Genomic DNA, 24,235 nt, shown 5'->3' on the forward strand with positions numbered 1-24,235 from the left:
TTGTTTGTTTGGATGCTCCCGGAGACAATTAGTTTACAAACGCAGACCTGCAAAGGAGGTAGGCCAACTTGTAAAAGCATGCTTGAGTTTTATGGATGCCTCTGAAAGAATCTGTCTTTAAAAAAAAAAAAAAAAAATTGCTTCTTTAAAGGGCACCCTGATGTTGTTCACAGACGTTAAATCTCTAATGAATTTTAATACCTTTGAAAAAAATCGCATGTGGATTTTGAAATGAACATTTCTCCTCTCTCACTGTGCCTTGGTTGGAGAGAACTTCCTATATTTTTATTTCCTGTCTTTGGGGCCCTGCCAGCCCCTACGGAAGGAGGGCCTTGTCTCTTTAAGAGTCAGAACTCTACTGATGCATGGTACACTGGCAGATTTAAGGCCCCTTCTCCCCAAAAAAGTATGCCCTTGGTTCTCTGTTGAATATTCATGAGAGGGTGGGGTCACATTTTTGTGACCTGAAAAACTTCCATTAATAAATTTGTTATCTGACACAAAAACACTTTAGGGTGGAGCTCGATCAGTGCTGCACCCATTTAACATCTGATCATAAGTTGACAGTCAACTGGCGCTTTTGTCTCTTTTGCTGGCAGATTAATGGGGGAATTGTCTGCTCCTGAGCTGACCTGATTGAAATTCAGGCATTTGCTTGATCGGAAATAGTATCAATATGCTTTCTGGTTTGTAGTAACCTGCATTAACACCTCAAATGGAAAAATATTTTCAAGTAAAACTGAAATTACTGGAGTAGGATTTGTGGCCTTTTTTTTTTTTTTTAATTGAGGGAAAATACGTAATCATTAATGTCACGACTACTTTTCCTCGAGTATTTTTGAGAAAAATAATTAAAAAGTTAGAGTTCTGTATGTTTGTTTTGTAAGTATAGGCCAAAAAGTTTTCCCCTAAATTGAACAAGGGTAAATTAGAGAGGTGATTCTAGAGCTGCCGAAAATGACTAAATTAACCTGGCACCGAAATCGGGCCAGTTGAGCCCACCAAATTTAGCATATTGGTGACTTTTTTTTTTTTTCTCACACTGTACTCAGCTTTAAACAGCTTTAAAGAGCAGTGACTAATAGAGGTCATCTTCAGGTGCTCATTGAGAGTAGCCTGTGTTGATGTTGTAGTATAAATAAGAACGGAATTTAGAGAATTATTCCTTAGCGAAAGAGTGGCAGATGCTTGCTTCAGCAGCTGTCGTTCTAGAGGGCAAGGAGCTTGGTTCAGCAACGAGGTACGTTGGTTATTTATTTCAACCCCCGTGTCGGGTTCGTTTTCCTCTGTGCGCAGAAGCACACTCTGGCGAACCCGGCTCTTGGAAAGAAAAGGGGGGAAATAAAAGAGGCCAAGGCTGGGTTAAACCAGGGACGTGAAGCGAAAGTTCTCCCGCAAAGGCCGTTTTCGGGGAAGTTCTCCTGCGCTGCCTTTGAGCCCCGCATCCCCTTCCGATTCTAAACAGTTGCTCCGAGCAGTCGGGGTGTGCGCCGGACGCGCCGGTTCCCCTGCGTTGCCGCTCGGGTTGCTCTGAAAGGCCGGGACAACTCTTCGTCAGTTTCCAAGAGGAAACAAACACCGCCACCCCACCAAAAATCCCCGACCCGGCAGCCCCGGCCGGAGGGAGAGATGCGCGCCGCGCCCGGCTTCCCAGACGTCAGCCGGAGGCGGGTCAAAGGGTTAACAGCAATTAAGCGGAGTTGCTCCCGAAACAAAAGCCGGGTTTCAGCCGAGCGTGATTTCACCTGCCGCGCGGAGGGGGGCCGGGGGGCGCGGGCGCGGGGCGCGGGCCGCGGAGCCCATTGTGTGGGGCGCGGCGCGGCGCGGGGTGTTTAGAGGCGGGTTGTGATTGGTGGAGCAGGGCGGGGCGGGTGGGCGCGGCGCGGCGCGTCTTGTCAGCCCGCGAGCCGGAGCGCCCCTGCGCGCGTGCAGTCCGCCTGCACGCCGAGGCCGCCGGACCCCACGCCCGGCCCGCGCGGGCGCCCTGAGCCGGCTCCGCGCGCCTGGCGGCTACATGGAGAGTGTCAGGTTGGTCCCTGTGATTGATCTTTGCCGTTCTGCTCTCCTTCCCCGGGCTCCGCGGTGCCAGCTTCCTGGGGCCTCGCTGGGGAAGGCAGGAGCGCCCGAGGGTTTCTAAGTTGAGTCTTTTGGAAAAAAAAAATAATAATAACCATCGCTGTTTACCAACTTGGGTGGGAGTTGCGCTCTGGAAGTGGAGGCGGGGGGAGGGAGTGGAGGGGTGGGAAGAAGCAGCTCCAGGCCTGTGGGTCCTGGAAGAGAGAGATTTCCACCACCCACCCCCCCCCCCCCGTTTCTCTCTTGCTCTCCCTTTTTTAAAATGTTCATGGGTGGGGTGTAGTTGAGAGTTGAAGGAAGTCCTGCTTGTGTTTTGCTCTCGCGCTCTCGCTCGCTCTTTTTTTTTTTTTTTTCGTTTGCGACTGGTTTTCTGCCGTTCTGGCCTTCAGGCAGCCACTTTGGTAAAGCCCTCGCCATCACTCCATTCGGGGGACGTATCTGGGGTGTGATTTATGTCACTTTCAGAGCGTGTGACATATACAAGGAGCCTTCCATCTCAGTGTAACCCGTGTGGATGTTTCTTTGCTTCTGATAGTTTGTTTCTATATCTGTCTAGGCTATTTTCAGCTTAGCTGTTCAAATTCAAGGAGTTCACACACAGTCAAGGGGGGAGGGGGACGAATAAAGCCGCACACAGAAAAGGGCAGGCTGGCGGAGGGACACTCAGGCAGGTTTGGACGGCTCAGCCTCTGTTGCATTACTTTGCTGGTTAATTAAGTAGTGAGTGGGCTTTGGGTTAGGACGCGCAGCAGACTGAGGGATTGTCAGGGGGTGCTCCCATCCGAACCGGCTTTGAATGTAGCTACCTCAACTGTCAGAACTGCCTGAAAGACGGTCAGTGGAAACGAGACTTTCTTGGTTCCGCCCGCCCAAGTGTCGTGATGGGAAGGAGGGGACCTTTAGGAAGTGGGTGGTAAAGTTTTAGAGCAAAGTACATATAGACTCTTTTCCTCTTTGGGTTTAACTCCTTCAGGGCCTGCCGGTTCGGAGTAAAATATCTAATAATTTTATACTCTTGTCCACACAGACCAAATGTTCTAATCAAGCCAATTTAAAAATGCAAATCACCTAATTTCCATAGATTCCAACATTCTGAAAGTGACACGTTTGGGGGAAAAATTAAGCCTAATAACAGGAAATGTGAATCATACTATCAGTGACTAATCTGCTTAAGAAAAAAATAAGTTACATTTATTTTATTAGGAAGTCAGTGTTAAAGAAGCCATTTTTTTTTAACTTCAAATCGAGTGAAGTTTTTATTTTAGAGGCGGCCTTTTTTTTTTCCATTTGTTTGTAATAGATTTTCCAAGAGGAATGCTCAGTCAAAGCTGGTTTATGTGGTAAAGTGTTCAAGCTAGCATGTCATTGTCAAAAACCTCAAACATGATCACATTAAGATTCTAGTTTAGGATCTGTTGCTGTTACTGTTGTTTAAAAGAATACAAAGCTTTCTCGAACGTTAAGACTCCTCACTAAGTAAACCGAACGAAGACTGAAGCACATTCTCCTAATTGATGCCCTTCGCTTACATGGAAAAAAGGTCTACTTCTATTTTACGTGATTCTTTGTAGCTGCCTGACACATTTCAGTGGAAAGTGTGTAAAAATGAAACCAAAATACAGACTGCCTACCCAGAGACACTGGCTGACTTACTCTAGGATGTGATAGAGCTGAACTGAAAACGGATTGGGCTGACACTTGATAATCAAAGTTGATTTATTGTTCATTAGTACTGCATTAGCCCTTTCAGGCAAGACAGTTATTTGTGTAGTGGCCTGTCAAGAGCCAGACTGTGAGCACCTGTCATTTCTAAGGCATGAGATAAGCAGCCAGATATTAAGATGATGCAAATAAAAATATGTTGGACTAGGTAAAGGGCCACATGGTCATAAATTTTTTCTTTAAAAGAAAAAAGAGCATGGGTCACTACCAATCTGTAAGAAGAAATCTATTAACTATATATATATATATATATATTTTTTTTTTTTTTTTTTTTACCCTAGGGACTACTTATAGAATGAAAGTAATGGCCTTTATGCTCTCTTATTTGCTCCCGGAACTTTCTTTTCTACCCATATGTGCAGCTCATTTGATAAAAAGTTGGTCAGTTAAGGAAATGAGGAGCCTAACATGTCAATTCTTTAATCTGAGTAATTCAAGAAAGGTAGGCTTCCCACTTGTGTTGTGTGTGTAAATGAACATATTTCATTAAATGAAACTCTCCTAAGCATGGGCTGATTATATGAAGATGTGATGACATCATAGCTAAGCTATGCTAATGTCAGATAATAATGTCAAGGGCATTTTCTGCAACGTGTTTCACTCTCGATTTTTTTCTTCCCTCCCTGGAAGGGAATGATCTCATGACATACAATAGAAAACAACCTAAGTGTCAAAAGAAAACAAAATTAGTGAACTTTTGTCTGCAGCCATAGAAACGCGGATTAACTCATATTTTTCCAGAGGATGGAATGGAAACATTCTGCAAGAGGCTATATAGTGTATTGTCTTCTCTGAATTTTCATTTGACAGGGATTTTAGAGGCTGTGATCTTAATTAAATCTCAACTAGCTGAAGTAATGCATCTAAAGGCATGCAGTGTTGCGTAACCTTGCTCAGTTGGTAAACCATAAATCATCGGAAAGCTTACGATAGGAGTGGTTGGCCTGAATTTTGTTTGTTTGTTTGTTTACAGTCAAGTGTACTGTAAAAACAAAACCCTCACCATCACTGCCTTGTATTTGCATGTTGTCAGGAGCTGTCACTTGAAAGATAAACTCTTTCATGACGCTGACCAGTTCTGCAAACTTTTCAGCCAACCTCCACACAATTGCAAGATACAGTGAAATTAAAATCCAGATTAATTAAAAGCAATGAAATTTCAGATTTATCTCAGCTGAGTAAGGTGGCAGAAGTGTGTTGGTGCTACAGGGTTTTACTGAGGCAATCAGGAGACAGTAGTGTGACGAGCTTCTTAGCTTGAACCAAAATGTGAATAAAATTTGAATTGGCCAAAAAAAGGAGATTGAAGAAATTTATTTTACTCTGTGGCTTAGTTGTAGATGAACACCACTAAGGGGAAACTTAAAACTGTCCTCTTAGGAGTTTGGCAAATAGAATCGTCCGAGTCCACTGCAGGTAGTTCTTTGTGATTTATTAGCGAGGGATAAGGCAGCAACAGTTAACCAGAGAAGGTTGGAGTAAATAAATACATAGTGTCTGGTGTGTGTGTTATGTGTTAAAATGCGTATGAATTTGATGACAAGGAGTTACAGTCATTTAATAGCTATTAACTAGTCCAGATCTTACGAATTCTACTAGTGCTTGTAAATACTAGGTTATTTACTTTCAGTGTCTTTTAAACAGATGTTTTTTTTACTGCTGCATTTTTTGGTTCAGATGTATGCTCTAGTAGAAGCAGCCATCTACACATAAAAATTGAGAAAGCTATCGTGTGATATATTGATTTTATATATCTTTGTACGTAAGATTTCATACAAGACTAGGAGTTATGTTGCTGATAAGCTGTAGCTCTCCGGGGGCAGAGAAAGAATGCAGCTTCGTGTATACCTGCATGGCTGGGTTTGGGGACAGACATGAATTTGGTTTGGTTTGATGAAAGATTTCTATTCTTGGCAATAGCATGATATTTCTGGACATTGGCTTGAGTCATTTCAAAGTGTGCAGTACTTTCTTTTTTTTCCCCCTCCTCAAAAATGGCATTCTACATTCAGTTTTATTTACTCATTTTTAAAAAGAGAAAACTCAGCTACCTCTTAGCTAAACAGTCCTCTACAGATGGTGGGAACTTGAACTATCTGGAAAGACCTGAACTGGGCCTCTACTTGAGGACTGTAGGAATAATCTCTGAGTCTTTCTTCCTACCTGACAGCTGTTTGAAGAGAAATTAATTTAGAATGAGAGAAATAAATATTGAATACATGCACTGTGCCTCCTTTTCAAATCCGGTTGAAAGCAACTAATCAATGAAGTTGCTGGCTAAATGTGAGGGTGCGCTTTTTTTGGGATACCTTGGTATCATGTTTTAATTTTTAAGCTTTATCTGACCCTTAAATCTGAAACATCATTGTTCAAATAACTGAGAACAAGGTAAATCAACAACATCAAAAAGGTCGGCTTCTGTGATTTCTCAAGGGCTTGTTATTTTGTACTTCCCAATTCTATTTGATGTCTTGACAAAACAAGATGACACAGGGGAGAATACATTAAATTTTGATTTTTCTCATCTAACCTGTTACTGTTGTGGCAGCTTAATTTCTTTTATTTTTGTCCTGAAGATGGCTTTTTGTACAATTACTCTAATTGTCACACCACTTCATGAGGGTGGGTCTTCATGGCTTTCCCATTTGCCTTGATTTTACTAGGCATTTTTGAACATGTTTTGGCCTTTATCATGTAGGGAGCTTTGGGTTGGGCTTTGTCTTTGTTAGAAATAAATCAGTGAATGGTGAGATTGTCAAAGAAGCAACTGATGCTTTCCCATTAGAATCTAATTTGCACCCCTTAGCTTAACTGTGATGGATAAGGTAAAGGTGTTGGAAATAGGCAGGAGAAACTACATAATTTGAGAAACAGAAGTTGTAATTCTGAAAAAAAGGGGAAGGAAAGGGTGATTGCACCCTCAGTCAGGCCTTAAAAACGTTGGAATGATCTAATTTTGGCCTACCTGCGTGTTTAAATCCAACTAAAAGCCCCTCTGTATCTCAGTAAATAGTAAAATATGTATGTATATATATTAATTATATGTATATGATATATATTTTTTCGTAGTTAAGCACCCTATGATATTTTCTATGCTGGTTGAAGCATGAAGAGCTATCCATTTAATTCTTAGTCTTAGAAAAATGTTTGATGGGCAAAAGATCAAGATTTAACTTTTCTTCATTTAACAGTATCCATTGACCTACAACTGAATCTCCAAGTTGTCTTTCCTTATTCTAATCATCTATGTGTGTCAAATAGGATGGATACAGTTGCCTTCCCTTTCACTAGTTTTCAATAATGCTTCAATGTAAGGGAGCTTATGTAGCCAAGGCCCCTTCCTTTTCTCTTCAAGAGCTAAAGATCTGTGGGTAGAACCTATTCTGAGGTACCTTCTTGGAATAATTCTCCCCTCCTCTTCTTTACGGTACTTAAAAGACGATTTTTGTTGTTGCTGTGAATATAAACTGTCATAGCAGGTTTGATCCACGTGCACTAAGTTTTTTCCATCCCTCCTCCAAGAGAAAGAGACTGAGGAAGGAAGAGGGGGCATTTTTCTAGATGATAATAATAATAATAATAATAATAGTTGCTAGGTTGAAAAGATCAGGGCTTATTGGATGATTACTTTCACGTGTAGCTTCCATTGTTTCCTGTATTTAACAGTCACTAATGGGAGAAGCGATTTAATTTATGTAAACTTTACATTTTTATGCAAGTGAAGCTGATATTAGAGCTAAAACAGTTACACTGGCACTTAGTGGAGTAACCCTGTGTGCGTGGGGAAATGAGAGAGGAGAGCAGTGGAGGTCCCACGAATGCCTGTGCTGTAAACAAATATGAATTTATGCCACTTTTTACAATTTAGAGACAAAAGAAGAGCTCAGAGAGCATTGCCAAGATTGCTTATTAGGCTTGATAACCTGAAATAACTCCTGATTGGCAGGCAAGTCTTGGCCATACAATTCTTCCTGAAGGAAGGATAGCCTTTCTTGATAGAATGTAATAAACAAAATGATAAAAAATGAAATGCTAATTGCATTTTAAAGAGGTCTTTTTTTTTCCCTAAAATTTTAATAGGTGGTTGGTTGTATTGTTACTGAGAGAACAGTTATGCTAATGACTGACTACTTAGATGATTTTGCATTAATATAATAACCATTACCTGCCTTAATGCTTTGTACAGTATTGTGGCAAAATAGCGAAGCCTAAAAGAGTTATACAAAAAACAGAATTCTGTAATGAAACAGAATTATACTTTCCACATGAATAGCATGCTTTTTTTTTTATTTTTTGAAGACTGAAATATTATGTCAGAAATGTATTTTCTTTCCTGTGTGATACAGCTATTTTACATGGTATCTGTGGCTTTTTGGGTTTTTGTGTGTCTGTGTGTGTGTTTCTTCTGCTTTCTAAACACCATGGGGAACAGATAGAAGCTTCCTAACTTTTTTGTTTGCCGATATATCAGTTGTATCCACTGGGTTATTAATTATGAAAACTGTTGTCTTTCATGGGGGGGGGGCCTTGCTGTTTATTTTCTTTTACACAGGCTTGCTTCTACATGATCATATCACATTTGACATAGGGGTGTGTGTGTGTGTGTGTGTAGCCATTTTCTTTGGTTTTGTTTTGATGTTCTGGAGCACTCTAATTTAATTCATTTTGCTCTTATTTGATGAACCAAGTGACACTGCCTAACCTGGTCGGTTATCATTCAAACACAGCCCAAGGTCTAGAAGGGACTTAAGTTTCTTGGGACATCCACGAGGTGAATAACCAGAGATGAAAACTAGTTTCTAAATTCTTAATCCAGAGAAATGGAAATACAGCAGTATTTAAAATGTTTTTTTCTTCTCATTTGCATTATTTGTACACATAGCAATTATGAGAAATGCTGAGGTCCAGAAATCTATGTGTATTTGTACCTGGCAGCATTTCCTTGGAGTTAACGTGAGTGTAAACTAAAGAGAAAGAAAAAGAAAGGATAACATGTTATTTTCAGTATTTATATTGTGTCATCTCCCCTCCCACCCAATTCCTCCAATTGTCTCCTAGATTAGAAATAAGTATTGTTTCTATGGGTGTTTTTATTTGTTTGTTTGCTTTTTAGATTTTTTTCTTCCCCTTCCTCTCACCTGCCTCTCCCTGTTGAGGATGGAGGAGAAAAATAAGCCATATTATTTTAATACTCTTCTAGCGTTCAGATGATATAAAGCCATTTGGAAGTAAAAGAAAACTGTATCAGGCAGAATTTACACAGCAGTGGATGGGCCTTTAACAGCACTTATTGGTGCAGAGGACGTTTCCCCAGTGGCTGGTAGGAAGGTAGCAGCAGGCCCACACCAGCAGCCGTGTCCCGATGGCCCCAGCACAGCTGTCTGGCTGCCATATTCGCAGGTTTGTGTGCACCTGGGGTGGGCCACACCCAATTGGTATCAGTCAGCAGTGTATTAACCAATCTTTTTTTTTTTTTAATTCATGACTTCCTCTTGAAACTCAACTAAAGAGTGTTAACTGTGTGTGTGTGTGTGTGTGTGTGTGTGTGTGTGTGTGTGTTTAAATTCAGTTTTGTATGCTAGCATTCTTTAAATGTCTGCCAGAAGTTTAATTTGAATTTCTGATCCCTGAAGGCAGCTAGACAGAATCATTCCCGTTCTTCATAAATTGCCTTCTATGATTCATTGTTAACTCATAAAACATACTCATTTCTATATACTCAAACAGTTAAGGTAGTTACAGTATCGGGGATACAGGTTTTTTTTTTTTTTTTTTTTTTTAGCATTATATTTAAATTGTCATTTGAGGAAGAAATCGAGCATTAGCTTGAACTCCTAGTTAAGGCATGAGCCCCGTACCACACAAAACCTCAGAAATTAATGTTTTTATCTCAGGGAGGGTAAAGTAGGTGCATGGAATTGGGGGGGGGGGTAGTTTAGTTTTGAGTGAATACTCTGAAAGAGGGGCTCATAAATATTAGAGTGCTGTAGTTAAAAACTCACATGACTGTTTTAAATACTATTGATTTAAACCACTGGCTAGATTTTATGAATCAAAGTGTAATTTCGAAGCCTTGGCCATATTTCTCAATGCTGAAGCACTCTCTCTTGTGTGCCTTTAGCTGCTTTCCAGACATTCAACACAGGATTAAATGATAGTAGTTACAGTGATCAATAGGTTAAGACCAGTACAATCACTCTTGCCGCTAATGACCTCAGTAGTAATGGGCAATAAAGTGTGGGCTATAATAGCCTCTCGCTGGTACTGCATGCCCTTTGATTCCCAGTATTAGTAGGGACTAGCTACATGAAAAAGTTAGACGTTGAGAGCCAAGGCAGTGGATATGTAGGCTATAATTCTTAACTATTTAAAGCCTCACACTGTGCTCAGATTTTTTTTTTTTTTTTTTTTTTTTTTTTTCCCTTTTCTACCCCACAATGGTTTCTGGTTCATTTGGCTATGTTTGTGAAAGCTTTCCTTAACTGATTTTCATGACACGTTGGAGGAGAAACTTTGGGAAAATCTCAGTTTTATTATGTTTGTAAATGAAGCTCGAGCCCACTTTGGAAGCTCAGAGCTAACTTGTGTGAAAATGTGGTTTCAGATAGTAAAAGCAAAGTTAAGGCCATCAGGATCTAATAGCCCACTTCTGATTATTCAGAGACCGGTCACCAGGCTGGAGGATTACTCAGGCTTCTCGCCCCTTTCCCTCCTTTGGCTGTGCCTGCTGCTGCTTTAAGCATTTGATTACTTGTCACCACCTCCGTCGAGATGCCCAAAGGGAAAAAGGAGAGGAGACTCAAGTTCATTTTACTGTTCTGTAACATGATGACAAAAATTGAATAAATAACTTTGGGAAAAGGAGATTTAAACTGTTGACTGTATATGAGGGTTTAAAAATTATCTGTGTATGTAAGTCATTGTTTTAAACTTTTTAGATCTGTTTTATTGAAGCATAATTTACCTATATAAAATGCATTTGTTTTAAGTATACGGTTGGAAGAATTTTGGCAATTGTATCCACCTTCTGTGACCACCACCGCAACCAAGATAGATGGCATTTCCATCACCCCCAAAAGTTCTCTGGTGCCCTTCTCTTGCATAGGCTCTCCATAGTCCTTTTAAACATTATGAGCAAGAGATTGTTTCTATGATGGTTTCTGTTGTAACACTGTTAATTTTGCGTTCATTACCAGCTTAGATCTTAACACCACCCTGTTCCTGTCTGTTTTCCTGTTCATCACCATCAGAAATTTGGCTCAAGAATATTTATATTGTACATCATCCAAGAAACGCAGGGGAAAAAAGAAACCTTAAACATGGTTCTTTTGTTTGCTTAATCAAACCTCCCTGTATGATGATGCAACTCTCAAGGAAAAGTAAACTTCTATTGTGATACGTTGGCTTTCGCAGCTCAAAAGATAGAGATTGGCACCCAATACAGATTGAAAAATTCAAAAAGTTTCTGCTGTATGAAGACAGAGTCAACTAATTGGAATGAATTTCTAGGTGGTTAGATGTTTTGATAATGTCTTCTTGGTGTTTGTCCTAGATTAAATGCAAGTTCACTGTTCTAATCATTGGTGATATTTCGTGCTGCGAAGTATCTTTTTAAAAGGATAATTTATCCACTCATATACATCTGTCCCTGTTTGCATATAAAAATATTCAGACATGCCCATCTGTTTAAAATTACAGTGTATCCACATCTATGCTTAAAAGGCCCCTGCAATAGGAAGAATTCATTGATGACCTTCCAGACTTGGGTTAATGAAAATTTTCAAATGTTCCAGCTAGTGTTTTCCAAACAATGTGAAACTTGTGCATAAACATCCCCCCACACAAAACATGCCCACAACAACGGTGGAAGCTGTTCACTGTACGTGAATCTGACCTTCAGGAACCTTTGTTAGTTCATCAAAATTAGTGATGCTGAGAAATCGGGACATCAGTGCATAATGACTGTGAAATTAGGAATGAGAGCTCGCTATGCAAATGACAGGACAAATCATGTGAAAAAGTCAAGATAAACTGCATATTAAGACATTATGTTACATAAAATTAATACTGCATTTCTCCCTTTTGCTTACTGCTCCCCTGAAAGATTTTTAAATTCTTTTATCTTCTAATCAGCTATTGTCTGCTGGATTTTTTTTTTTTTAAGTGGCACACAGGCAAAGTGCAAAACATGTTATTACCTTTTATTGTAATACATGAGATGACAGCGGATCCTTTTTAACAAAGTATATCCTTTACTGCTTCTAGCTTCTTGCTGTCACATGTTTGATTAGAAACCAAAGAAAAGTAAGGTGGTTAAATATTACTGTTAGAAGACATACAGGTTTTGTCTTTTCTTTCATTGTTTTTTTTTTTTCCCCTTTCCTTATCTTTTTATTTGGTGGGGGGGGTGGTAATTTTTCATGAAATAGTCTTCTTGTATTACGGGGCCTGACAAAATGGTTCTCGTGTAGTCTGCAAATTAAACACAAGTGCAGTGATTATTTTGAATAGCTAAATTACATTCTAGAAAGCTTGCAGAATTCATAGCATTGTCATTAGGTATCCGCTTGAATACAATTTGTGTAACCTTGGCCAAGACAGCCTGTCATTTTAATGTCACTGTTTTATCTGAACAAGACATCATCCTTTCAGATACAGTGTGCAGGTTCCTTGCAGAGATGCCCGTGCAGAAACGTGTTAACAGTTGCAAATATGAAATGCTATCAAGTTCATCACTGTAGCTGTTTGTCACTGAAATGTCATGGAAAGCGGCTTTTAATGGCATCGCACATAATATGGAAGAATTGAGACATCTGTGTGCTGGGTGAATAAGGAAGGCTAAAAGGCATCAGAGGAAGGGTCTGTGTTGAAGTTCGGAAGGTGTATTCAAGGTTCAGCTGTCCACAAGACTCAGCGTTCATTGATTGTTCTTAAAGTCACGGTCCACAGAGGAAGGGGATCATATTAGCTCCAGCCGGGAAAATACTGGTTCCTGTTTGCCTTCTTCCCTAAAACAAAATTCACGTTGGCGTTAACATGCTACATCTCACTATGACCAAAGACTCATTCTTATTAAGAAACTGAGATCATACTAACCTAACTCCAGGTAGCATTTATGAAGCCTTTACTCCTTGTTCGTTTACCAGAGTATCGGGAACACTTGTCAGCGGCTACAGGGTTTTCTTTTATTTTTCTTTATTTAAAATCAATGTGCCTGATAGATTAAATAGGGTTTGTGGCTGCATCCCCTCTGGATAGATGCCCTGCACATGGGAAATTGGTCAGTCCTGGAAGCAGGCTGATGCCGGTCAGTCCCTGAACCCGGAAGGCTGAGTGCTGCGGGCGTGCAATTTCCTGGCTTCCTATTTATCCTTCGTTAACGTTCTAGGTTCCCGTGTCAGTGGCTATGATGACACCTCAAGTTATCACTCCCCAGCAAATGCAGCAGATCCTCCAGCAACAAGTGCTGAGCCCTCAGCAGCTCCAGGTTCTCCTCCAGCAGCAGCAGGCCCTCATGCTTCAGCAGGTAATGGTCCTTCCTCCTCCCCCAGCCTCCCATGGCCCCTGGGGCCCGTCCCTCCACTCAGGATTCCCCTCACCTGAGCAGCTCCTTTGCCCGTCGAAGCGTAAGCAGAGCAGGGAGGGTGGGGCAGGACGCAACATCGGTCCCTGGGTGATCAGTTGCATTTGCATCCCTGAAAGAGAGGGACCCTGCCAAAGCCACGAGGGTTTGGGCCTGGAGAGTACCCAATGGACTGAGATTAAGGCTGTAATTGGACTTGGTAGAAATAAGATCTTTTAGGCTTAGGGGGCTTTGCGCTCTTTTATTTGGAAAGCCAGAGGCTTCTAAATGGTGTGAATCGAAGCAAAATAGGGAGCACGTCAGGAGCAGGTTTAAATGTGACAGCTCTTGAAGTCCCCATTTCAACTCAGAAGCTTACAGAATTTTTCTTTTAAACATCAAGAGACGTCTTGGAGTTGGTTAATTGTCAGGTGTAGAGTTGATTTTACCTCTTTCGTGTTTGCCGATGCTGAAGTGAACTTCCGGCGGCCGTTGTGCCACGGGGGCCTCATCGTCGGACTTGACGGACCCCTGAACCAAATAGAGGAGACTCAGGACCGTAGGAATGGGAGCTGCTGGGGTGAGGCCGTGGGGACAGGACGCAGAGGAAGCTACCCACGCAGTTGACGTAGACACTGAACACGGGTCCCCAACACCGCCCAAGCCTATCACTTAGCAAGCACGTACGCGATTGGCAGTAGAGATGCACCAGACTCCCTCCGCAAGGGCGCTCTGGCTTTGTTGTACAAGCAAAGGTCATCCCTTGCCTTCTTTTAATTAGTTTGTGTAGAAAATGGTATGTTTTTCATCAGTTCATTTTGGAGATTACTTTTCAAACAATAATGCCAAGAAGAGTCAGCGTGCGCTGAAATTTATTGTCGGGTTTCAAACTAAAGGTCAGGCCATTACAGATAAAAGGGTGCTATTTTTCAAATCACAGCTTGTATGTGGCACCGAAAGGGGCAGTGGCTTGGCGCTACTCTCTGTTACTTACCGTCCTCTCTTTCCTTTGTAGCAGCAGCTTCAAGAGTTTTATAAAAAACAACAGGAACAGTTGCAGCTTCAACTTTTACAACAACATGCTGGAAAACAGCCTAAAGAGGTACCGACAATACATATTTTACTTTCAAACCGCAGATCCCAGAGGACTATCTCGTGGCTATTAAACTGTCATTCATCTTTTAAATGATTGCACAACTGAGCTGACTCTATCGGCTCTCAGCCTTCAGGCCGAGAGATATTGTCCTGTTTTCTTTCAGATTTTTCTGGGTTCCGTTTGCCGGCTGCCACGTATTTTATAACACCACCCCAGGTGTACCTCACGTGGGCACCGGCAAGAGGGATCGTGGCAGAAACTTGAGGGCTGCTTTTGCAAACTGGTACCACTGAGGTCCAGGATGTACCTGGGAGAGGCGAGGTGCACTCAGGAAAATTATACTTGGGCGCACACTTGGTTTCCCCCCACCTCCCAGCTCAGAGAGCTTGAGCATGTGGTGATGGCCTTTGCCTTTGGAAGAAGAATCTCTTACCCCGAAAGTTAGAGCAAGATTCAGAACAGCCCGATCTCTGTTGAACTTCTTCCTGCAAGTTGCACGGATCGTTAACTGCTTAAAGGCAGGCTTGGATTGTTTGTGTTTTCCCGAGAAGAACTCGTGTATCGCAATAGCTTCTATATACACAGTACTTTGTAAGTGCCCGTAGTGATCCCATGTGCCCACCACCCAGTTAGGTGACAGTGTTCACTCCATAAAAGGGAAGGCCTTCCCAGGGAGGGTTTCTGTCCCACCTTCTATGCAGTTCCACGTGGCTGAGGCTCGGTCAGATGGGGGAGTATCTCCGGGCATGTGTGCATTATCGTGACATCTTTCTGCCCATTCCAAAGTTATCCGATGTAACTTATCTCCTCGTGTTTTCACGGTGGACTGAAATTCTTTCCATTTGAGTGTTCTCCTTGGAATGACAATTCAGAGTTTGATAAACAGCTCCGAATCCCGCTGAACAGCTTCTTTGCTGACCCAGAGGAGGCAGCCACTTGCTTTAGTTTACAGGGAGTCCCTCCAGGTGACCCTCCCCATCCCTGCCCCTCGCAGGAGCCCGGATGCTGAGCTCAGGTGCCGGGAAGCGCTCGTCTTACATGCTGGGAATGAGCCAGCCGTTCTCACTTTGCCGGCTCCTCCCTCTGCACAAATTGGGTACATTTTCCGTGCCCTGCCAAGTTTTCATCCTGGAGTCCTGTTTAGCAGCCTGGATGGAAACCCCTGCAGAGTAGGGGCAGTTTGGGGGTGAAGGGGAGGAGGCGTTTTAATGAAACTGCTGACACAACCTTAAGTACGGTAGCGCGCTACCGGGTGCTGCTATAATAAAAAAGGGAACAGATTAAAAAGTGTCTAAAATGTAAATCTAAAGGACTAACAGTAATTAAAATGGAAATGGCACAGGGAGGGAAGGCATGTAATTGTGAGATATCACTGTGCAGAAGGCTCTCAGCTTTGTTTTGCTGGCTGTTTTTCCTAATTCAGTAGGGCTTACTCATCAGTGGCAGTTCAATGCGCGTTAATGACTCTGGGATTGCAGGCATCACTCTGGACAAAGAAATGATTATTGTGCGGTCAAAAGAAGTTCAAAGACAAGAAGGGAATTTCAGTTTTTTCCTTAGAGATCCACATTCAAGAGCATATAAATTAAGCCAAATGTTAAAAACCACAGTCTGAAAGCTGACTTCAAAGTCACAACTCTCTAATTAATGAACTGCGAGCTTCAGTTTGGACAAGTTGTGGTTTGATGCGCCCATAAATCAACATGACAGGCCTGTTTCACAGTCTCAGACGGTGCTCGTCCCTGAGTCACATCAGATGTAAACACAGCAGAAAAAAGAAGGGATAGGAAGGAGGTGCAATTGATCAACAGAATTGGTAAAAACCCACTTTTGAAGCACATTATGCACGATCACAGGAAATGGTTACAGCCTCAAGAGGTTTCCCCTTCTGCTGTTGCTTTTTTGAATCAGATTTCTAACAGCCTTCAAAAGGGAGAATAAGAATTATGGAGTTTCTCCCCTGTGGCTCGCAGGCAATAACCCCCTGTTGTTATTTTGTGCTTCTTTCTTTTCAAAGGCATCAGAATTTAGTTTTTTAAAGATCTTTAACTCTATATTTGAAGGCAAACAAAAAAGGGCCCGCACTGTCATTCTTATCAGTTACCAGGGATTGTGTTTTTCCTTTCTGTTGCCACTTCTTATTAACCTCTTATTTGGTCTGTTAGACATAGTTTGGAATGCACGTCTGCACGCTGGGAGAACATGAAAGTTCAGATGAGCTCAGAGGGCACATAAAGAAATATGAAGCCGAAAGTTACACAGCAGAAGGAAGGATAAAAGTTAACTCTCCCAAATTGCTGCTGTCAGAAAGGGGGCACCTCGGGCGCACAAAGACGATGGTGGTGTCAGAATTTGGGAAGGGAGTTTCGGGGAGAAAGGGGAATACTTTGTGTCTGAACCAGGGGAAGGTGGTTACACTGTAGTAGCATTTGGCATCTCCAGGGCGCTGCGTTTGTGGTGGTCACCCTTTGCCATCCATTTCGAAAGGCAAAGATGATGTTGCCTTCACATCCTGAAGGGTGGGTAGACCCAGACCCAGACATGCCCAGCGGGCATGTCTCCTTGGATTCTAGCGGTGTGTCCACAGTGCCACTGGATGTGGCCGAGACCTGCTGTAACAATGATGAGGAGAGCCCTATTTCCCTAAGGTAAGGGGGGAAGCCTCCTGAAATTACCTACCATGCAGGTGGTGGGCCTTTTGTGCTACCATGAAATAAAGTCACATGGTAGCAATTTCATGATGTGGATTGGTGGTTAGGATTTTAACAAGGTTTGAACTCGGATGTTGACAGATGGAACAAGTATATTAATTTACTGAATCCCCAGTCATCAGTGGCTCATAATTTTGAATCGTCAGCCCTCCCTCTCCCCTGCCCTGTCCCCTCTTTTGATCACCTCTGCAGTAAGACAGTTGATCCTGGGCCAGAACAACGTCCTTTAGTCTCTTTTTTTCCCCTAAAGTTGCCTTGAGATGTTTCCTTGAGAAAGTCAGGCCCCACGTTGAGTTTAGACCTAAGAGCTTCCTTGGGAGATGGGTGCTCTGTAGCCCCAGTACAGCTGGTCTTTAGGTGACGGCTCACGACTATTTGACAGGCCGGGTGTGGAAAAGAGAAGGCAGAATTGATTTTAAGTCGAGCCACAAAAAAAAGATCCCATCCTGTGTGGGTGAGGTAGGCTAAGTTGATTGTTTTAAAAGGGCCGTTTGTCCTGGGCAGTTATGACAGTTTATGTTAGGCAGTAGGGAGGAGCCGAAGAAAGCAAAACAGACCTTTGACTGCAGCGCTAGGGAGGGGATTCGAAATGCAAGGTTTATCAGGGCATTTTAGCATTTTAACACCGACTACTGACCTGTCCAGGGGACTGCCCGGAGACCTTTTTTGTATGCATTCAATTGTGAGAAGTAAACAAACGGGCTCGTATCCTGTGTTTGGTAACTGGGTGGGGAGCACAGTTTGGCAACCAGTGTTGCTTTTAAATTCTTTCTTTGGACAATGGGCCTTGTATACTTTTATATCCTGACTTTTCAAACGCGGACAGCTCTCATGAGCTTTTCCTAGGGATGGCCACAGAGACAACAGAACAGCCATCAGTCATTTTATATAAATACACAATTTCTAAACATTTCATTTACAGTAAGATGGGAAACACTCTCCCCAAACTCTAGCACCCTCCCTGCCCCATGATCTTCTACTTCAACAAGAGCTAATTCCCTGATCTTTTATTGTATCAGTGTTATTTTTCTTCTCTTCCTTCCCTCACCCATTTTTTTAAACGTCGTGAATTAATATCTGTTGAAGAAGTGAAAAAATCATTTTGACATGAGTATAACTATCATTGGCTCTTACATTAATGTGATAACTTGGGAAGGGGTGAAAACAATTGGGTCATTTTATGCATGCTGTTCTTCAAATGAAAACACTGGCTTTTCATTTAAATTTATTTAAATTTTTGTTGTTAGTGGTATAGAATTTGTTTTTTGGAGTGAAACTCAATTAACTTTCTCAGTGGCATGGTAGTAAGTCTGAAATTGGTTGCTAATATGAGAATGATGGTTTTTACTGTAAAATAAACTACATGGAGACCAAAAGGAAACCACCATTTTTCTCCTCCTTTGAACTTTACATCAGAAGGTCTTGATATATATACCATTTTATGGATGTATCAGATCAAGGTCATGTGTTAGGTTAAGTGAATGCAGTTGTTTGTAAAGTGTAGTTAGGAGAAGCTCTGTGAAAGAGTTGTATTGTCCTCTTGGTTGTGAACGTCTCTGATGTTTTGAATAATACTCAGAATTAGGAAAACGTATCTTGTTCTTTTCGTAAAGAACCTTTTTCTTTCTTTTTCTTTTTTTCTTTTTTTTTTTTTTCCTGGCTCCAGAACTCCCTTCCCAAAGAAGGGTTAATTTTCCTTTCATAATTGTTAGCCATAATGTGGCTAAGACCTCCACCTCGATTTGATTCCTAGCAGATTAAGGATATTAGATAATTTCCTTCTATTTATTGTAATAGTGCACTGTATTATCTTTCTATCACTCAGATAATTACTGAGGAAATCTACATTAATTTTTTTGGCTGGAGCAGGACCTGCTAAACACAGGAATGATGTATTGATGTTTTACACAACAAAAGTTTTCCTCCTGTCATTATCCAATCAACAGAAAGATATTTATCATTTCGCAAAGCCCCTTCTTTGCAAGAACAAAGCGGGCGGGGAAGCAGGACCAGCAAGCAGACCTCGGGGTTTCTGAAACTCAAGCCAAGCGAAGGCATCTGAAGCTTAAAGTGTCCTTCATGTTAAACACTCACAGCCGAGCACGATGTTGTTTGCTAAATTATGAATGTGTGTAATTAAAATCTAGTGGCTGTTTCTATGAAAGATTTACAATGTTATTTCATCGTTTGTCATGGCTAATTAACAATATTAGATGAAGTTTTTCTTCTTCAAAGGTCTGATTTTTTCTCATTTGTTTATGTCAGAAGTGATAAACAGAGTAGTTAAAAGCTTCTCCCCGCGCAGGCGGGATGGAGGCAACTTGTCCCTTCACACCTCAGAGGTTCAGGGTTCAAATCCCTCCAGACCTGGAGTGGTCTATAGCCTGCCTACTGCTCCTGTGTCTACTTAAAAATTCCAGAGTCTAGGAGTCTGCATCTTGGCTAGAAGAACTCAGGCCTTTCAAACCGTAGGCAAAAGCTGCCTCGATTGTCAAATTGTTTTCCTATGGGAGCCGGCCGCAGAAAGGGCCCACACCCAGCCCCTCGCTTCTCTTCGGAGGCGACGTGTCCTGTCCCTTTGAAAGCAGCCTTGACCCCGAGCCCTCCGCGAAACTTTAGTGACCGCTCTCAGTCCTGGCGGATCACAGTGTGTTTGGAAATGTCCATACGTTTCACCTTCCCCCAGCAGTGGCCATCTCATTTTTTTTTTTTTTTTTTTTCCCTTCCTGATTTCTTCCAGCAACAGCAGGTGTCTACCCAGCAGTTGGCTTTCCAGCAGCAACTTTTACAGATGCAGCAGCTACAGCAGCAACACCTTCTGTCTTTGCAGCGCCAAGGCCTTCTAACAATCCAGCCAGGGCAGCCTGCCCTTCCCCTCCAACCCCTTGCTCAAGGTAAGCGTTGATGGTACAGAAGGCGCTGCTCTCTCGAGACTCCGGGGCGGAGGACGGGGGTGGGGTCGTCGTCTTCCAGCTCATCGTGAAGGAGATTGTCCGTTTAAAACACGCCGATACACACTCAGAGGCAAAGCCGGATCAGGGAGCAGTGATGGACCTTTCCAGAAGCCAGAGTGCTCGTCAGCGCCCAAAGGAGGACCTAGGGTGATCTGGAGGCTTAGCAGGATCAGGATACTGCACGTTCTTAAGAGTAAGAGAAGGCAGCGCTGCTCTGGCTGTGGGAGCGTTTCAATCAGATCTTCTCGCGTTTTCAGTTTGGAATCACAGATGCATTTTCTTGAAGGCTTCTGTTAGTCATTTTAAGATGTGTTGTACATCCTGTAACTTGCTCTGTGTTAAATCGTAGTGATGCTTTAGAAACGCCACTTTTTAATATCTAGGGAGAGATTCAGGTTTCTTTTTCTGTAAACGATTATGATTCATCTCTTGCTGTTACAAAAGCCAAGGTGGTTTTCTCTTGGGTTCTCCCTTTTCTTCCTTTTTGTATTCACCTGACTGTTGGTTTTTGAGCCCGTTGGTTCTGTACGCGTCAGAACAGGCAGCCTGTCCATCTCCAGCTCTCTTTCGAAAACTGGAGCCCTTTGAAAAGGAAACAAGAGCTCATGGATTTAAAAATTTCTTGGGAAGAGCCATTGACGTGTTCTTCCAATGGGTGTTGGACGTCAGAAACAAATGAGTACTCTAGCTGTTTTTAGGACATCCTCTGGGTTTAAGCAACTCTAACTTTCATGTGTGTGCATTGTGATACACAAATGGATTATTCAGAACCAGCAAGAAGGAAAGGCAGGAAGGAAAGAAGAGTCATGCCGTGTTTTGAAATACAATTCCTCCATCCCGTATGGGGTGTGGTAGATTTCATTTGCCTCCTCAAGGCCCATGGTAGACTCAGATGTATGTGTATATGTGCCTTCAAGGCTGGTAGCTAAAGCCTTTGGTATCTTGGATTCAGTTTCATTATGAAAGGGTTCAAGATATGGAACGTCTTTCTCCCCTCATGGTGCTGAAGGCATGGCCGTGTGTTCAGTAACTTTTAGTGTCAGGTGGAGCCGGTGAGGCACGTGTGCGTGGAATCTTGATTCTCCCGAGTCAACCACACCCAACCTCTGTCCCTCCTGGGGTTCTTTGGGTTGTGTTTATGTTTTCAGTGTTGAGACCAGGGCTTTTTCCTCCTTTAACTTCCCTCTTGCCTCCCCTCCCCCTTCTGCCATTACTGCTCATCCGCGCAATGTATAATCAGCATCTCCGTTGCTGTCAAAATAGAAGATTTGGTAACTGAGCAGTGCCGGGCGGGGTGGGGGGGGGGTGGGGAGGACACATGGGCTAATGCATTTTTGTGCTTGCGAAATGTTATAACATGCATTAGTTACATCTTTGGGTTTATTGTTGGCAACGTCACCCGCTGGGCTGACACACCCACTGGACTCCGCTTCCACCTTGCCCATCTTTTCCCACTGCTCCTGTACTATTAAGTTTGTGCACTAAGGTTCATTGTTATAGTACATCAGTTAAGCTGTCCAAAAGAGGGCAATTGGGCAGTGACAAGACAAGCTCATGTGTAATGTGAAAGAAATGAATGTGGTGATGCATGAAGTGTAATCTCTGCAGTAACATATCAGAGACACCGGTAGGTAATTTACTAGTCATGGCATTGATTGATATGCTTAGCAGTCTGCTCTGACTCTTAGCCCCCCGTGACATTAAGACGATGCATATTTACAGTCTAAGGTGGTACCTTTGTGTGCGCCCAGGATGCATAAACGCAAATGTAGATATTTCTCCCAGTGAAGTGAACCACCAGTGTCACTGCCATCTCTCTTGGAATCAGGAGGTTGGTTTTGTCTCCCCTAACCCTTCTCCCAAAGTGGCTGGAGAATTCAGTCATGTTGGACTACAACACAATTTTTTTTTTTATCAGAGAGATGATGGCTTAAAACTGATGTCATTATGAGGTTTAAATCAACTTTCTGCTTGCTTGAACGTGGTCACCTGGGTATGGAGGTACAAGGACAAAAAAAGGTTGATCAGCTCTGTCTTGGAGCCAGTGATACCTGGGGTTGTAAAATTGAGTTCCGTGAACGGTAATCTGTCAGCTGTCCCCGCAACATACATTTTTTAAACCTGTGTCTGCATTTTCTTTTATAATGAAGGGGCCAGTTGTCCTGGAAAAAGAAATGTAGCAAGGCACAGGGTTTATGTGTTACAAATGCTGGTGATGCCCACTTCTGGATATAATCATCATGGTTCTTTTACATACCTGTACGGTCTTGGCTAAGTTGCCTTAAACATGCATGTAGAAATATCAAAGTATACAAAGAGACAGAGAGTAATATTTTGAAGGCTCTTTCCCCCCCACCCCAGAGGTTTTAGGTTATGAAACAGCAGGACTTTTTTTTTGGATGTTTTTAGGGCTGTTGTAGGATGTTCTCTCTGTTTTACATTTTTAGCATGTCTGTTTTTCCCTTGGTGTCTTTAATCATCTCATCTTCCTCAGCACCTGTAATCCCATACACTTTTAGTATCATTCTGACTTTTTAATTCTTTAAAATGTAAACTATAGCTGGGAGAAAATTACATGCCTGCTGATGTACCTTGTTAATGGATTTGTTTAACTTGGTACTGTTATTCCTATGTACCATTTTTTTGGAAGAAATGCATGCTTTCTGGACATTTGCTGTCCATTTAGTCTGATGAGTGACTAGCTTACCTTTTATCTGTCACAATTCTATCATGAGATCTCGGCTGTCAAATAACAGCATCCTTTGGTAGATAGTATTCATTGAACTAACAGTTTAACATCACTAACAAGGTGTAACATTGATGGAGGAGACCAATTTGACTGCCTTTCTGTGAGTCTGATGGCAATGTTCTTCACCGTTATTATCACATCGAAATTTGACCCAGAAGGATGCCTCGTTGTCAGTCAGTGAGTTCCTGTTTTATTTACCGTTTCTCCTTCTGGGCGAGGGAACTGATTTGCTAGCCTGTTGGAGTAGCATTACTGTACTCTGTGGGCATAACAAGTGTAACAGGGCATTTCTCTTTGTCATTATTTGCTGGATAAACAGCTTACTCTTGAAACACCTTCAAAGTTCTGCTTCTGTCGAGGGGAAAGTGTTAACACAGTTGTTGGAAACCGTGGTGTGTTCTTTCTTCCTTCCGACCTCCCATGCACCTGACCCAGAAATCAATTAGTTTGAGTTGAAAAATAGGTGGCTTGTTCTTTTCGTGTGTATTTACTCCCCAGAAAATAAAACTGGGTGTTGACTTGTGTGGCTTTATATCAGTGTGCTATCATCCACAGGCAAGCCTATTCACTATTGTTTCAGTTGAATAAATAGTGGTCGGAGGGTCAGCCATCTTCGCAGGTAATTGTTGGTGGGCAGACATCAGCGGTGGCCTGTTAGCTACAGACACACCCCACATGTCACCTCGCAAGGTGTTGGAAAATAATAGCCCAGATGCGGCAGAACCGGACACGGGATTGTGTGGTGACCTTTCCCTTTGTTTAATTTGCCTCCGAGGTTTAATTTCAGGGGACAAGTAATAATTGAATATGCCTAATAACTAAACGCTCATTTGGGACAAAATCCATCAAAATATAATTGGCATTTGATTCTTATGAAGGAAGAAGAAACCCGACTTGGCTGTCGAGGATGCGTTCGAAGAATATCTGACCACTTAATGTATCATTTGAAGCCTCCTTTGTAATATTTATTAATTGCAAAGACTCGAGCATTTGAACATTTTCGTGGAGAACCGTTAGGAGAGACCAACTGTTTTTGTTAACGCTCCTCTCAGAAAGGCGGGGAAGGTTATTGGTCTGCTGTGCAATAATTTACTCCTCTTTGATATGCAAACGATCCACGGTGCATATAAAAAAATCCTATCAGACTCATTTCACAGTTCTTAACCACTCGGATTCTCTGGAGTCCATCGCCTCATTAGACCAGTGCTCTCCAATGCTAGCATAATTAAAATCTTTAACAGTTTAGCAAAGTAAAGATGTTTGGCTGATCACGTTGAGATGATTATCTATCCATTGTATTCTAAATGACAAAAATAAATTAAATTTAGACCTTGGCATTTTTTATTATGTGTTTCAAATGATTGT

General features: G+C 42.2%; 1 protein-coding gene across 13 annotated transcripts in view; it reads left to right on the plus strand.

The window, feature by feature from the left end:
* Positions 1-24,235, plus strand: part of FOXP1 (forkhead box P1) — a 598,922-nt gene that overhangs the window by 493,206 nt on the left and 81,481 nt on the right. For 10 of the 13 annotated variants that reach the window (XM_057554352.1, XM_057554353.1, XM_057554350.1 and 7 more), the window contains 3 exons: positions 13,187-13,324; positions 14,376-14,462; positions 19,908-20,061. In XM_057554352.1, the coding sequence (XP_057410335.1) occupies positions 13,187-13,324; positions 14,376-14,462; positions 19,908-20,061 (379 nt within the window). Of the gene's footprint in view, positions 1-1,173; positions 1,241-1,882; positions 2,029-13,186; positions 13,325-14,375; positions 14,463-19,907; positions 20,062-24,235 lie in introns of those variants that run through there. The other 3 variants (XM_007192443.2, XM_007192442.3, XM_057554351.1) reach the window with 3 other exon arrangements.

Source organism: Balaenoptera acutorostrata, chromosome 10 (assembly GCF_949987535.1).
Source record: "Balaenoptera acutorostrata chromosome 10, mBalAcu1.1, whole genome shotgun sequence".
NCBI classification, from domain to species: Eukaryota; Metazoa; Chordata; class Mammalia; order Artiodactyla; family Balaenopteridae; genus Balaenoptera; species Balaenoptera acutorostrata.